Genomic DNA, 16,768 nt, shown 5'->3' on the forward strand with positions numbered 1-16,768 from the left:
GGCTACATGTCTGTGTTTCGTGAAGACATAGGTGAAAAGAAAAGATATGCTATAGCCAATACAGACTGCAGCTACATCCTGTCATTTGGAAAAACACACCTCAAAATAATACCATACTTGCCGGAGTATAAGCCTCGCCTAGGTTTTTCGTCACGAAACGTAGACATCTAATTTTTTTCTTACTGTTGCACCGATGAATAAGACGAGAGTTAACATATTTTGGATTGGTTTTGACACCTGGCTTCTCTTCACATAATATGGTGTTGGTCCCACGTGTCTTCGACAAAGCGTTCTCTAGATATTTCCGTTTGAAAAACTGAGTTTCGGGGGCTGCGCCATGACGTCATGCGGCCGCGCCACACCCGCGCCACACCCTCCGCAATGTCATAGCGTGCAGCTAGGTCAAAAGGAGTGCGTGAAAGCAATAGTGTCAATGCTATTTCAAATGATTTGGCGACCGATAGTAGGTGGTGCAAGCGACCTCAGAGACGTAACTCCATGTGAGAGTGAGGATGCAGCCATGGCTGATCTTCATGACTTCGGTCTGGGGCCGAGAACCTCGATATTCAGCTGAAGAAATGGCCGCGCGGGCCGGTCAAGAGTGAGCGCTGCTGCTTTTCCGACTGATGAAGAAGCAGCAGCTATTGCAGAGGAGACAGATATACCGTAAAGTCCGTTGCAAACACCCACTTCGCTGCAAACGCCCACCCCAGCGGGTCCATACTATTTTCGTCTTTTCAGGTCAATATAGTCATAGAAAACTGGCATGAAGGTCGAATGCGTACGAGAACGACTTTAATGCCTACAAACTGGCTATGTCTTACCAAGAGGCTCTGCGAAAGCGATTGTCATTATCTTGCTGCAAAGAAAAAAACTTCGGTCGAGATTTCCTTTTATATGATGAATGAGTTGTCTTTGTTATTAGTTCGTTCTTCATGAAGTAATGCCGTAGAATCCATCTGGTTTTCAAATCATGAAATTTCTGCAGTGCCACGATGTCGCGCTTTCAGAATGGAACGGTGATTGTTCTGACGAATCCTCATTCAACGACTTGACCGGTCGCAGTATTGCAGTTGCAAGTCGAACAGGGGGGATGTCACAGAAGCTACACCTACAAAGTCGCTGCTAACTTGTTGAAAACTCTGAAGTGCTCGAGAAAAACCCTTGCCATTGCGCTTTGCGTGATTTGGAAATGATGACATGAAACACCGTCAGAAGTGCATTTTGGTTCCTGCAATAGTCTGTTCTTCGCTACCTTGTTATTCCGAAGTAACTCCCGTTCGGATTTGCGAAATTTAGCAACCAACATCATAAAATCACTAGGAGCTAGCTCGAAACTAGTGCCCAACATCATTTTGAAACCCGGAAAAAGGACATAGTTTACCGTAGCAAAGCACTCCTCGCACTACGGTGTGAGCTGCACTTTCATACAGTAGGGGTGAAAGTGCATGGGGTCAGTGAGGGAGAGAGGGAGAGTGAGAGAGAGAGAGAGAGAGCGGGGAGGGTTGGGGAGCAAGAGAGGAGGAGAAAACTAAATATAGTATAATTATATAATGCGTAAGGGGTGCACATTCAGATCCAGAGAAAAGGATAAGCAGGGCACGAGGCGTATGGCAATATGCAGCAGTGTGTAGGCAGATGTGCATACATATTACAGAGTGTCAGTGGCCCAGTGCCATTGCTGAGCACGGAGGTGCCGGAATACAGACACTTTGAAACTTTGCAGCCGTTTCCGGTCAGGTGGCTGGCTGAGGACGGCGGGTGGTAGTGTAGCAGGATAGCAGTGCGCATACTCGCACTGCCTTGTCTCTTCTTCTCCTTGTGAGACAATGAACGAATGATAACTACTTACATAACAAGCTTTGAGTGCTGAGAGTATACGAGTATACGAGTTATACGAGTTAAAGTAGGGCATTCCATACAGTGACAGCACAGGCGGGGAAGGCTCTATGGCAATTTTCCCGGCTGTTGACAGGTAGCCCTGTCTCAAGCTGGTAGTTATGCATGTCGAGCATACTCATTCTTCCAAGTTGCTTCACGTTATGATCTCGCATTTGACAGTCCTATTTGAATATTGTGGCCAGCTGTCTTTGATGGTACGGTACGGGACAGGTACGGGATAGCGCCAGGCATGCCGATGGCACAAACAAACAAACACGAAATTAAGGCTGCGTTTACACGGAGACAAAACGAAACGGAACGAAACGGAACGAAAACGGGCTGGCCTCGAATCGTTTTCAAACCGTTTACACGAGAACGGCAAATCGTTTTGAACTGTTCACACGAAAACGGAAAACGGGCGATCAGGCTGGAGTTAGCACGTGCTGACTTGGCGCAAGGGCGGGAAGTAACACGTTAGTTGGAGTTGGTACGTGCTGGTGGTCGCAAAGGTCAGGTATTTCCCGTGAAATACAGTCCCGCGCGGAATGGTTTCCATGACCGCGCTCCGTTTCCAATCGTTTTCACTGTTTTCACCGTTTACACGAGAACGAAAACGTTTTGAAAACGTTTTGAAAACGTTTCAAAACACTTTGAAGTGCGTTTCCATTTCGTTCCGTTTAGGTATCGTTTTCGGGCGTTGTCGTGTAAACGATAGTAGTAAACGCAATGATTTCGTTCCGTTTAGGTCCTACTTCGTTGTCGTGTAAACGCAAATCGTTTTTAATCGTTGTCGTGTAAACGCAGCCTAAAGCTGTGTGGACCCTGGCGAGCGCGAGACGTTACTGAAGTAACGTCTTTTGCATAGCCACGGGAGTAAACCTCAGTCGCTGTCTGGAGCTGTTGAGTGTAGTTTGTGTGTGGAGCGTAGTGTTTTGACGTTGGACAAATCCAAACGTTACAGATTGGTTGTGAGGAGTAGAACTTAGACCAAGCCAGCTATACTGCTTGCCCTTGGGCTGTGCTGGGCTTGTCGTGAGGCCACACGTCTATCCAGCCGCCGCTCATGATGGCTTCTGGGTTCAGCCACTGTTTGCATTGATGCGACAAAAGCCACTTCCCCTTCCCCTCCCCAACACACACACATCCAGCCTTGCGAATTGGGTTTGGTGGATAAGAGAGCGAAAGAGAAATAGAAAGACTGGCTGAATGTGTGCGTGTGTGTATGTGTGTGTGTGTGTGTGTAAATGGAAAAAATGAAAATTAGGATTCACTGGCCAGAAAAGGTCACTTCAATCAGCTGTGTGGTGGATACCAGGCTAAAATTAGCGGCGGTCAATCCATCAGCCTTGCAAGCTGTTGAGTAATGTTCTCCCAGCACAAATTGCTATGTCTAACATAGCTGTTCACTATCATCGTTTCCGGGATGGGCAGGTCTGAGGTCTGAAGGTGTGTGTGTGTGTGTCTGAGGTCTGAAGGTGTGTGTGTGTGTGTGTGTGTGTGTGTGTGTGTGTGTGTGTGTGTGTGTGTGTGTGTGTGTGTGTGTGTGTGTGTTTATTGCTTTTCTTCCCATTAGATTTTTACTCAGACGATAGGCATAACGATGGGATTCCAAATTGTCCAATTGGTGGATATATGGTCCTACCGCGGTCCACCTGTAATGTTCGCACAAAGCTGGTGTCATTACAGGAAGCCAGGACCGCCTGTCATGCCATGGGAGCAACAATTGCACCATTAAGGGCGAGCAATTGTGCCACTGCATTTGGTTATCAGTACCTGCAGGAAACTGCTGGTTACAATTTGAATTACCTATGGCGCAAGGCTGGCTATACAACCTACTTGGGAAAAGATCAAAAAGAAGGGCAGGTAGCATGCTACGGTAAGGGATTTTTTCTGGTTTTAAAATGCAGTGTGAACTCACTTGACAAAACAATACTCAAATATGTTGTAGTACGTTATTTTGTGCACGTCATGTGTACATTGTGTGTACGTGGTGTTGCATGCGCATGTTGCTGTGGTGTGAAAAGCAGTCTTCGTCTTGAGTTCATCATGTCCAGTTGTGTTTCCGTAGTCGTCTTGCAATAAACAGTCTTTCTAAATGTAGTTATCGTCGTCCATTGTATAAGTGTGGAGATGACACGGGGCTAGGAGCAGGTGAAGAAAAGGCAGTTACAACATTGGTGTCAGCGATGGTGGAAATTTGTCGTATACGTAAACTTCTGGATTCGTCCTGCGTGGCCTTCGCTCCCAGTTTCCAATGTCATCTCGAGTCTTCCTCATAGTTTCGTCCGTCGTCATCGTCCTTTATCAATCATCTCTCCCGTCTCTCGTCGGTCGTCGTCATTGAGTGGTCCCGGACACGACGTAAAACTGTGCCCAGCATAACACCAGAAAAACCTGAAGGTGAAGACGTGAGCAGCCGCGGCTCCTTGAGATGGCGGACCACGTGACAGACGGCGTGATGACTTGAGATCGTCAGGCGAAATAGTACGTCATAGTACATTTGAGACCGGCGGGAAGAAGATGACGACGTTCACTAATTTAGTATCTGTGCACACGAATGTGCTGTGTGTGTGACTATGTGTGTCAGCTATGACATCAAACCCTGTGGTTCCATGCCTAGCATGTAGGTCAGAACCATCCTGCAAAGTATGAATGATGTAGGTTGAACGATCGCGCCTCGAACCATACTTTTTGAAATTCTCTTCATAGTACATCTTCCACCATTGAAATTTCGAATTTCTTGCTGAGAGGGGTGGCTTGCAACCTCGATATGACTTGTTCCAGGCATGCTTTGGAGCCAAGCCCTGTTGAAGTAGTCGCGGGGATTTGCCCTGCAACTGCTACAACAAAAAATGATTAGATCTGAGAAAGGGTGAGACCGCGAATCTCGGTTGAATATTGAGTATTTCAAGCCTTTTTAGACGACGATGGAGATCTTTTCGGAGATGGATGTCGCGGCAAAGGACATGGTTTCCGACTTCTGGCATCTTGTGAAGCCAGAGATCTTTTGTCCAGTCAGGCCGGCAGCCTAGCCGTCGTTAAGCTTGTGCTTGGATCTCGTTCTGCTCGATGTGGTAGGTCATGAACAATTTTGATATCGCACAAATTGAACTCTGCATCGTGCGTACGGTATTCTATAATCAGAAAATCGCAAAGTATCTCTCTGTGGCCGTTCTATGCCATTAGATACTCCAATCAGGCTCTTACGTCCTCTGCCTTCTTGATTGAATGTCCATTTCGTTTGAACAACGAACACAACAATCGAGGACGGCTTTGCAATGAAAAATACAGCTATACTGGAGCTGAAAAAAAAGAAGAACAAGCGTGCTCAGGATGAGATTCGAGTACACGTGTACTCTCCCAGCAGGTTCTGTGGATGTCGCTCATAGATGCGTAATTTCGCGTGATGTGGCGGACGATATGATTGATGGCGTGAGGAGTTTCGTTGGTGAGAGGGTACGTGTGTCGTTTTGAACGTGATGAGTATGTGAGTTTTGCATTTTCTGTTCTCCAAACATTTTGTTTCTTATTATTTGCTCTCCTCGAGGGTAAAGAGGCACCCGCACAGCTCGTGTGTTCTGTTCGTTTTTTGATTTGCTCTTCTATGAGGATAACTAGAGGCCCCCACAGAGCCAGTAGATTTTGTTCCTTTTGTTATTCTTATGATTCGTGCTCTCACATTTTAGAATTTTTGCGTGGTTTGAGGTGGTGTATTGAGTGAAGTAGCTTAGAGTTTTTGAGGTTATCAGTTCCCACATGTATGACAGCGATCGTGGCATTTTTCTGGGTGGGCAGACAGATTTTTATAATCTGCGGTGCAGGCAGAAGTATTTTATTTCAGGGGGTGACTGGTGTGGTACGATTGAATGATTGGTGTGATCTTTTCCTCTTTTTCCTCTGTTTTATTATTAGAATCAAGGACGATTCTTCTCCTGGGAGGGAGTTATGTTGTAGTACGTTATTTTGTGTACGTGGTGTTGGTGCATGCGCGTGTTGCTGTGGTGTGAAAAGCAGTCTTCGTCTTGAGTTCGTCATGTCTAGTTGTGTTTCCGCAGTCGTCTTGTAATAAACAGTCTTCTAAATGTAGTTATCGTCGTCCAATTGTCTGAGTGTGGAGATATCACGGGGCTGGGAGCAGGTGGAGGTAAGCTAGTTACAACAAATACATGTAGTCATCTTCCGGCCGAGTTGTCAGCGGGTTTCGAAATACTGCAAGACTGGAGAGTTCGACAAATTTAACATGTGGGACAGTTGTCAATTTTTCCCAGTTAAATCGCCGTCAGCTAAGGTCACTCATCGGTGTGAAATGGCCACAAATAATACCGAATGATGCTCTCTATGCCAGATGCGAAGCTGAACCCTTGAGTGTCATGGTCAAGAGATCACACTGGAGGCTGTTTGGCCACATCCTGCGGATGGCAGATGAATCCCCAGCTGTTATGGCTATGTTCGCGTACTTCGCCAATCAGCAACAGGAATGCTGGAGGGGTAGACCACGGACGACCCTGCCGCAGGCATTGGTGGGAAATCTGCGCCAAGCCAATGCCGGATTGCTCGGGAACCTAGACGCTCTGCAGAGCCTACGAGCCATTGCCCATGACCGACCCGCATGGCGAGATCTATGTATGAAGATCTGTGCATCGTGATATTCCGACAGATCCTGAAACAGTCAAACTCAGGAAATAGCACTATTATTATCACTCAGGCTGCAATATTCAATGACATATACCGTATTATCTCTAATATAAGCACGGTCCTTTATTTTTTCAATGTAACTCCGCCCCATGCCATTAATGGAGACGTTCCTTTATTGGAGACTGTTCCATTATTATTTCAACCTCATTTCAGAGGCATGTTGCCATGCCAAATTCATCTCAGACACACACATTTCAGGGTTTTTTCGCCGGTACAGATAATGAATTTACACAGTGTGCTTATAATGGAGACTGAGCACTTTATTTTTTGAATGCTTCCCCAAGGTGTTCTTTTATTAGAGACGTGCTATTATTGGAGACTGTGCTTATATTAGATATAATACGGTAGACATATTCATAAATGACATATCTTCAATACCCATGAGCTACATTGTATATGATAATTATATGGCCCGATATCTGAGACTTTCGACCTTCGGGGCTACGCGGTTTTTTTGAGAAAACACTAAAAACAAATTTGTTCGCAAAAAAATCGATTCCGTCAAAGCAAAGTGCAGAGACGACAATGGCGGAAGAAAATTGAAGGCGATTCTTGTGTCAGTTGGTTATTGGGCTCACGGAGCACAGCAGCCGCGATCCCATTGACGGTGATGCATCGTTCTTTGTGGATATCCTGTCAAGCGGCGACAGCGCTTCTAGTTCTGAGAGCGCATGTCAGGCGAATCGATCGCAAGTGACACGCGGTACTTACCTGTCGGGGCCGACGATGATGAGGACTTGGCCTGGATGAGTATGATCAAGGCCAACCACAGTCTGCCTCAGCGATAGCTGCTACAGCTCCAGGCAAGGACAACCAGGTGGATTCCTGAGGGTACGCCGCTTGCAAGGTCGCTGGGCGCCCTTGCGCGAGTGGCAGAACTGTTTCCTGAGTGTCACGCCAGACCTGCTAAAACAGCACGAAATGATGCGAGTTTTCTTTGCGACGATGATCCTAAAATGTTTGGGATGGCAGGCTCGATACTCGAGCTAATAATGGCGAATCAGACCATCACGGAGCACATGAGGCTGGGCAATCTCGAGTAACATTCTGTTACTTTTGAGTTGGTGGTGTGAAACGCTTGTCAGGCTGGTTTACTGATGTTTGGAAATGGTCAGTCTCCACAAAGTGCAACAAGGCGAATCTGGACGCATTTGCTCTGTTTGACTCCTTCACAATAAGTATGTGAATGCTGTCACATGTATCATGGTGTTCCGTCAAAATCTGTTGCAGACTATCCTGTCAAGCATGTCCATCACCAGAAGAACAGATCAATCACCTCTCCTTCTAATGCTGCTATTGCTGCTGTTGCAACTACACAACCTCAATAAAGTCACGGAATGCTGGAAATGAAGTACCTGAACAGTCAAAACACTTTACTATATTAGTTGGCTATTGATATCACATGGAAACAATTTTTGGTGGCTCCAAACACACTGGTCTTTCAAAATTGTAAAAAAAGAACAATTCATTAACATGACTCCTGACTGTAGAATGCATTTCTACATGGTCAATATTGGTCTGATGGCCGTGTAACGAAGTCACAGTACTCTACAAAGGCAAGACATCAATTTGCAATAAAAAAATCAATTTCACCAAAACAGCCCCGAAGGTCGATTTTCTCAGATATTGGGCCATATCATTATATCATCGTTCTAGCTCAATTTCTTTCCCCTGTCATAGTCCTGTTTATCATGTTCAGGATAAGCGAAGTTGTGGATCATGCTTGCATGGTTGACTCCAACGCGTACATGCAACTGAGTAATAATAATAATAAATAGTGGGCACAAAGTTTACCTACCCTTCCACAATACACCTGTATTTTGTATTTCTCTAGCACAGAGGAGAGGATGAATAGCGTACGAGTAATAGGCTTTCCCCAAATCTGCCGGCCGAAAAATTCGCCAAAAACGAGACATATCCGGGAAAAAAATTGCTAAGCTTTTCGCCGATTTTGGAGGGTTCTTGGAGGGTTCCGAAAATCTACAAAATATTGTTGCAATATGCGTTTAGGAAGGAATGATGTTGCTGCGAGCATGACCACTCGAGCTCTCTACTTCAGTAATTGTAGTGCTAGTGCGTTGAGGTCGTGTGACTCGTGTCCTTTCACCTCCTCTCAGACAAACATTAGCCATTAGGCCTTGGAAAAATATAAAGTTGATTCTCAGGTCATGAGCCTGTGAAAATCGGTGCGAGCGAGCGATTTTTATTGTATTTCCCACAATTTTTTTATTTCCAAAGACAGGGTCACACATATGTACATGGTCACATGTTATATTCAGGCCAGGGAGTAGGAAAATGCCGGCATTTTTATTACTCCCTGATTCATGCCTTTCGCATTGACCATTTTCATGCGAGCATATGCATGCATAGAATTTAAAAAAAATCGTCGATGCGCTGCCAAAAATCGGTGCGCACGTACTTGAGAATAAAAAGAATTTTTACCATGGCCTAAGGAAGATCATGACTAGTGAAATGCCCAAATCCTCCGGCCGAAAAATTCGCTGATTTTGGAGGATGCCTTTGAGAATTGACGAAAATCTACCAAATCTTCCATTATCTCACCAATTTTGAAGCATATTTTGGTCCTTTTTGACTCAAGATTAGGGAGGGCCCCAAATATGCTCAACAATTTCGCATATTATGCTTTTCACATATTGGCCACTTGCTTCAAAATATACTTCGAAATCACCCAAAAGCAGAAAAATATGCTCGAGATATGCTCGAAATATGCTCGAAATATGAACTGATATCAGTGATAATTATGCGAATTCTTTGCTCCTTGTAGCAAGATATGCTACATTTGGTACAATATGCTACATTTGCTACTTTATGCGACCTTAAGTCGCGGATCTTCTCTTCTCGGGTCAAAATTTCACCCCGTGTTTGGATGAGCATTTTTCCTTCCGGGCTAAGTTTGGAAGTGTTCCCTGACCGAGCGTGCCGTGGTAAGTTTCCTTGTCTATTCCCGCAATCTGCCCTATAATTAGGGGTGAAACAATTATACCGAGTACTCGAGTACTCGCTCGGTTTTTTCAAAAATAATCGTACTCGGAATAAATCAGAGTACTCGTTCATACATGGTCCATGCATTTACTACAGAAATCTGCAGTTTCAGGGCAGCAGTCGGCAGATGGTGATGTGCAGACTGTGTGGTGAACATTTGTTCACGAGTAGAGAGAGCCCAAATGACCCACCACCCAATATACCCGAGAAAAATGACTGCTACTCGGTTCAATCAGGGTTGTATCATGTCATTTTAAAGCCCTTGGTGTGCAATTTTTAGGAGATGAAAAATACTCGAATACTCGAATATTCGATCGGAGAAAATCAGAGTACTCGAACTCGGGATCTCAGTGCCAACTTTCACCCCTACCTATAATTATGCGAATTCTTCGCTCCTTGTAGCAAAATATGCTACATTTGGTACAATATGCTAGATTTGCTACTTTATGCGTGCGACCTTGCGAAAATATAGATATCAAATCTAGCATAATAATATTATTGTACCAAATGTGGCATATTTTGCTGCAAGGTGCAAAGAATTCGCATAATTATCACTGATATCAGTTCTGGTGATCAAGCATATTTCGAGCATATTTTTGCTTTTGTGTGATTTCGAAGCATATTTTGAAGCAAGTGGCCAATATACAAAAAGCATGATATGCGAAATTTTTGAGCATATTTGGGCCCTCCCTACCAATATGCCAACAATTCTCTTAGCCGATTTTTCAATATTATTCCAATTTTGCAGCCAATTTGTGAACCATCAGCTGATTTTGCAGCCGAGTGAAGAGCCCAATAGGCGAAACAACGGGCCAATTTGGGGAAAGCCTAACGAGTAACGTTTCTCGAGATACAAAACGAGGACATCAAATTGATTCCCGGAACAAGAAAATCGGGACGGCGCCAATTCACCGATTTCCCCAAACCCAACTTACAGACATGATTATCTCTTTATAATGCTGCTTCTTTGCTTCTGCACACAGCACAACTAGCTGGTACAATCAACATTTCAGGTATTGCTTATCATATTGTCGTGCACCCAAAACCAGTAGCTACTTTGGATGAGGCTTCCAAAACATGCCGCTTTGGAGCTCACCTCTATTCCAGTGTCCACAACAACACGGGTGTCAGCAGTTTCCTGCTGAATGTGTCTCGCATTGTGGATATCGAACCTACATACTGGTTTAACAGCACCAAGCATTCAATGATTGATCTAGGACCAAACTCCTCCGTTGCAACCAAGGCACCACACCTTGCGGCATGTTTCTGTGAGTGCCACTATTCTAGCCCTTTAACCTTTGATGATGACTATGTCTAATAATTATTATGATGTGTGGCATACTAGGCTAGTAACCGTTACTTGTACTGTGTTGGTTGCTTTGTGCAGCAAGTTACAGCTAAAAATCAGCTGAAAATCAGCTGTACTCCAGGTGCGGGGCTCTTTGAAGCGTGCTTGTTTACCAAGCAAAACTTACACTGTATCAGGTTGCAACACAGGATAACAATGTGGGGGGGGGGTAGGAAACAAACAGTGATTAATCCCATGTTGCACTATTGCATTGTCACACAAAATGCAAAGTACGAGCCCCTTGAGCGCAAGTAATGATCTATTTGTGGCAGCATTTCGTTGCTGTCATCATGAAAGCCTTCGAATGGCCAATGAAATGAAAATTGAACTTGCCAGTGGTCACTGGACATTCACTTGTTCTGTCAGAGGAAAGCTTCACGAAGATCGTGCTGTGTACGTGATGTGATAAGGCGCGCATGCGCGCCTGGGCTCGTGGCTGGTTTTGCATGCTTGCTGTGCTGGACTAGGTCCGAGAATGTAGGCTCTCTTCAAGTTCCTGGTCTTTCTGTTCCTTGATTATTACGATAACTGTACGAACCTGAGTAATGCTGTGTGTGGGCCCTTAGGGCCAGACATAACAATTTATCTTCATGAAGTTAGTACCCTCGGGGAGATACAGGGGCAGGAATAGGGCCTTTGTAAATAGCTGCTTTTCTCTGCCAGTATGGTAATGATATTGTTGGCTCTTTTACCTTTAGTTTTTTTTCCTTTCTTCTTTTGTGTTCCAATGGATTCACTAGTATTTGAATTGATTTTAAAGTTTACTGAATTCATTATGAGAGTTTGTTGAATGATTTGTGCAATTTATTTTGCCTGTACAAGAGGACCCTCAGGGAGTTACGTGTAGTACCTTCACACAGATATGTTAGTACTGTTGTTACGTGTAGTACCTTCACACAGATATGTTAATACTGTTGTTACGTGTAGTACCTTCACACAGATATGTTAATACTGTTGTTACGTGTAGTACCTTCACACAGATATGTTAGTACTGTTGAGTACGAAGAAGGGTCTTACCTTCCAAGACACAACCAACAACGGGAACAGGTAGTTGGCAAGACATTTATTATAGGAGACGAAGACAAGGACGAACCGGAAACGACTACATGGTGGAAGAGAGCGAGACAGATCGAGTGAGGGCGGCAAGATAAAGGGCCTGGGTAGCTATGGCAAATATGGGTGCGCAAGTAGCTACCCAGGCCAACAGAACAAAAGATGACAAAAGGAGACAAAAGGTGAGTACGACATAGTATGGGGTTCATGCAGGCCAGCTTGGAAAAGGTTGTAGAACGTACGGGAGGATGTACCTAACAGTACCTTCACGGAGATAAGTGTAATGTCTTCCCAGAGATAGTAGCTGCACAGGATGGGCAATGCAATCATTGAATGGAGTAAGGAACTGGCTCAATGACAACTCTACCTGCATGAACAATGACGAATCAATGCAGCAGTTTTATTGACAATAGGGGCGTAGGAACTGGTTATGAAATATGAAACTATAACTACCTCACAGTGATGTGGGTAAATAGATCCGTCGCAGCGAGGCCCAGGGTAGCCTTCTCTAGCTTATGTTGACCGTCGCAGCGAGGCCCAGGGTAGCCTTCTCTAGCTAATGTTGACCGTCGCGTGAGGCCCAGGGTAGCCTTCTCTAGCTAATGTTGACCGTCGCAGTGAGGCCCAGGGTAGCCTTCTCTAGCTAATGTTGACCGTCGCAGTGAGGCCCAGGGTAGCCTTCTCTAGCTAATGTTGACCGTCGCAGTGAGGCCCAGGGTAGCCTTCTCTAGCTAATGTCGACCGTCGCAGTGAGGCCCAATGTAGCCTTCTCTAGCTAATGTTGACTGTCGCAGTGAGGCCCAGGGTAGCCACAATGTACTCATGCACACACACTCACAAGCAGGGTTGAGGGTTGTCATGACTTGTTTTCGAATAAAGATTTGAAAAGAATATGCTCAATGCAGGTCTATAGTCAATTTCGCTAATATTGACTGCGGATATAACGACAATTCATGAGTAACGACAGAATTTCCATGCCCAGAACAAAGTCCCGCCTACCTGTATGCATATAATAAGACTTCGTATAAGGACACTTCGCAAATAAGGACACTTTTCTGATGCCCCACCGAGTGTCGTTATACGCAAAGTTGACTGTATATGATACTGGCGTGGACATGAAAATGCGGACGAATTCCCGGGGCCGGCGCCGTCAGTGCGTACAGAACGTTGCATGCAATGCGCATGTTGATCACAGTGCACATGTGCTAACCCCGGCTGCATGGCCAGCGCCCTGGGGCCGCTTGACCGCCAACCGGGTTTCCATGTCCACGACAGTAGTATGTGATGGTAGACTGGTTCCAAGAAAGCAAATGACAATAGCTGCGCAATGTCATCACATTGGAACGTCAGCGATTCACACTGCCTACCAGGGGCAGGTGCAGAAAATAGTTGCCCGCCAAGGGCTAGCCTGCTGCTGTTCACTGCAGACCGACGACACGAACCGCCACTGAGGCCAACAGCCAGCCCCCCGCAAATTGTTCACATTCCTTGTAGACGATATGACAACTTGTTGCTTTAAGGAGTACTTTTCACACTATCCTTTGCAGTCACAAACCGTGAATGAGAGTGAAGAATCTTGGAGAGACCTGCACTCACCTACACTGGCAAGAGCAATGTGCTCAAACAGATCGCAAAGTAGTTTTTCTGCTGCTTTCTAAGTAGGAATTTTACTGATCTACCTTAAAATTCAGATTCCGCAGGCAAAAGTGTGGATTCCGTGATTTCCGTGGATGATGGGAACTTCTGTGAAATTTGCAGCGGCCGCAGAATTGCATTTTTCCAAGGGGACAGGCTTTGTAATCCTGCCCACCACGGGCGCACAAATGGCAACCTGCCAGCTGAGGGCGCATGAACGGCCGCCGAGGCCAACGACTTATCCATCAAGGGCTAAAGCATACAGCCCTACCGAGGGCGCATGAAAACCACACAGCCAAACAGAAGTTGTCTTTATTATACCTATTGATCACACTGAACTCAAAATCTCAATTTCTCATCTCGGCCGATTGTCGCGCTTTACATCCAAACTCTTCATATGGATATGAGTAAGTGTCCGCCACTGAAACTAGATACTAAATGCAGTCAGAAAGTGAAATAACTACGCGCAGAACTGACAGAGTATTGAGAGAAAGAGGGGTGTGTGTGCAAAAACAAACGAGTACAAGGCAGTCGTACAGTAACAAAGAATGTCGACTTTTACTGGATGGTGATGATACCAGTACTTGACTAAGCAGTCTAACTACAATTTGAAGCAGCAAAGTAGCACAACCAAGTTAGGTCCAGTTGCCTTTTCCGTTTTTAACAATGTGTAACTTCTGTTGCAGTTTGCTGTTGATCGTCTTGGTCTGACAATTGTTATATTGCATGGTTGGTTGTTGTGGGTTGCGTTGTTGGTGTTGGTGTTGGTGTTTTAGCTGGTCATACATCGGTAAGGCAGTTTGGTAATTGTAGTTTTAGTGCTTTTGTGAGTGTTTTGAGTGGCCTGATGCGGGTATGCTTCACTGCCGCAGACCCGAGCTCGCGTGATAGCAGTGTTGATTGTGTGTATGTGTGTGTGTATATGCGTGTGTGTGTGTATGCGTGCGTGCATGTGTGTATGTGTGTGTGTGTGTGTGAGTGTGTGTGAGTGTGTGTGTGTGTGAGTGTGTAAACCCATGTGTGTGCATATGTGTGCATGTGTGTTCATTTGCTTCATCACTACAGTACCTTTAACACATATCTGTAATTCCTACAAAGCCACCCTTCAGACCGACCGGAACGGTATTGTTTTAACTGCGAGCTGGACAGAAGCAAACAAGATGTGCAGAGATCAGGGTAGCTTTTTGCTTAAAGATAATGAAATGAAAGGTGACCATTGCGTGGCATCGACCCTTTACAGATTCGCAGCATATGCTCACTATGGTTCGTACGGAATGTGGACTAACACGGAGGGTTTTGTCGGAAGGTATAACAACGTGGATAATATAATGCATATCCGCCACAAATTAAATACGCTTCACTACCGTCCGCATCGCTCGGTTGTATGCTTTGGTGAGTATTATCATTTCACCTTGTACATGTATACAGCATGATTGAATCATTTTAGACGTTCAGACGTAATTACGTTAGCATAAAGCGTAATCGATGTATGGATTGTTTTACGTTACACTGCCTGCGAAGCCATGTTCCGCCATACATAGTTTTGAATCACGCACATGTAGTTGCCCTTGGCAACTCCCAACTTGACTGTGTATGACCTAGGGAGAGAGTCATAGGGAGAGAGTCATAAATGTACAACCCAATCGACTCACGAAGCGCCTCGTTAGAAGAGCGCCATGTACATACTCTGCACTCCACTTGTGGCTGCCGGATGACACCGCCAGCCGTTTCGGACTTTTTACCGTAGATGTTGACGTGTACGGGAGTCAGAGAACTAGGCCATTATCACACAACGTTCTCTGACTCCCGTACACGTGTATAGCATCACACGATGATTGTTACCACGTATAGTTCATAACGGCTCGTCAGGTGTGCAGTTAGAACTCCGGATTGTGCGCCAAGAAAATTATGTTAAATTTAGAACGTGGAAAATGGCTTTCCTTCCATCCCCTCTTTGGAATTACCACCAATATCCATGAACCTTCCAAGTTGGAGTTCAAAATCCGGTTTAGTTTGTGAACAGAGAAAGGTAGCTTTCAATTAAAAGAGATCAATAATTCATGGGACAGATTTCATATCAATTTTTCACGTCACTGAGCCTGGGCCACAAATTTCTTTGGCCTACTTATCAAGCTTTAGTGGCTGATTCGGGTTAATTACCCGCAAAACCTTTGGATTGAGCAGGAAGTGTTGCTTTCAGGCAGGTTTGCGGAGTGGACAGTTGGAAGTGCTTGTGGTGTGCTTGGCACTCAGCAGTCACTCCAATGTCAGTCTGACAGCATGTTTGTTTGTTTATTTATTTTGTTTGTTTGCTTGTTGTTGTTGCTTGTTCGTTTGTTTATTTATTTTGTTTGTTTGTTTGTTTGTTTCTGTTGTGTTAGAGTCTGTCCAGAATTGAATATTCTGCGAAAGATGCTCTGCTGAATTTGTGAAGCCGCGGGTCTGTCCAGAGATTGAAGATTCTGTTTCTGAAATTCATATTGTGCATCCATCTAGTGTTTGTACGGTTCTGACTGCGTTACTGCTGACATAATTATCTTCCAGAATACCTCAATACAACTAAGTGAACACAATCTGGATCAACGATCAGACTTCAATATCTGCAAACCATTGCCATTTTTGTATTTCTATATTATTACTTAGGGACTCCCCGGAGGCTTCTCCGCGGCCTATTGAGGGGGTTTCAAAATGCATGAACCAAGTGCCAAGGTTTAATCTTGCTTGTTTTTTGAAGACAGTGAGGTTTTCCTCGAGGCTGGAGTATTTTGGAATGTTTATCTACTTTGATGTATGCAATATTCACTGGTTTGGTGTATGCCTACATATGTTTGGCATTCTCTTAAAGTTGCTTTGCTGGTGCTTATTATGGGACGCTGAAGGGAGTGCATGTATGCATGTATGCATTGGGGGTGCGTGCATGCATGCGTTTGTGGCGACATGTACGTGTGTACTAGTGTGTGGGTGTATGCACGCGTGCGTGCGTGTTTGTTTGTGTGAAATCTCCCAGCATGTGCTAATGACGAGCTTTGGATGGGTTGGTGACAAGTTCGTCACTGTGGATCGCTGGTGGCAGGGTTTGGGAGTGTGAGTGACTGCCAACACGGTTTAATCAAGCAAAAGGATAGTCAATATTTCTTTTTTTTAAGTACATGC

At 45.0% G+C, this 16,768-nt stretch overlaps 1 protein-coding gene across 1 annotated transcript in view; it reads left to right on the forward strand.

Annotated features, from left to right (window-relative positions):
- The window catches only part of LOC135818342 (uncharacterized), a 24,678-nt gene extending 8,186 nt beyond the window's left edge, over positions 1-16,492 (forward strand). The window contains exons 6-9 of the mRNA XM_065331702.1: positions 3,455-3,757; positions 10,563-10,847; positions 14,681-15,007; positions 15,997-16,492. Coding sequence (XP_065187774.1) covers positions 3,455-3,757; positions 10,563-10,847; positions 14,681-15,007; positions 15,997-16,013 — 932 coding nt within the window. The 3' untranslated portion in view covers positions 16,014-16,492. The remainder of the gene's footprint in view (positions 1-3,454; positions 3,758-10,562; positions 10,848-14,680; positions 15,008-15,996) is intronic.
- Positions 16,493-16,768: the final 276 nt, after the last annotated feature.

Source organism: Sycon ciliatum, chromosome 5, assembly GCF_964019385.1.
Source record: "Sycon ciliatum chromosome 5, ocSycCili1.1, whole genome shotgun sequence".
Classification (NCBI taxonomy): Eukaryota; Metazoa; Porifera; class Calcarea; order Leucosolenida; family Sycettidae; genus Sycon; species Sycon ciliatum.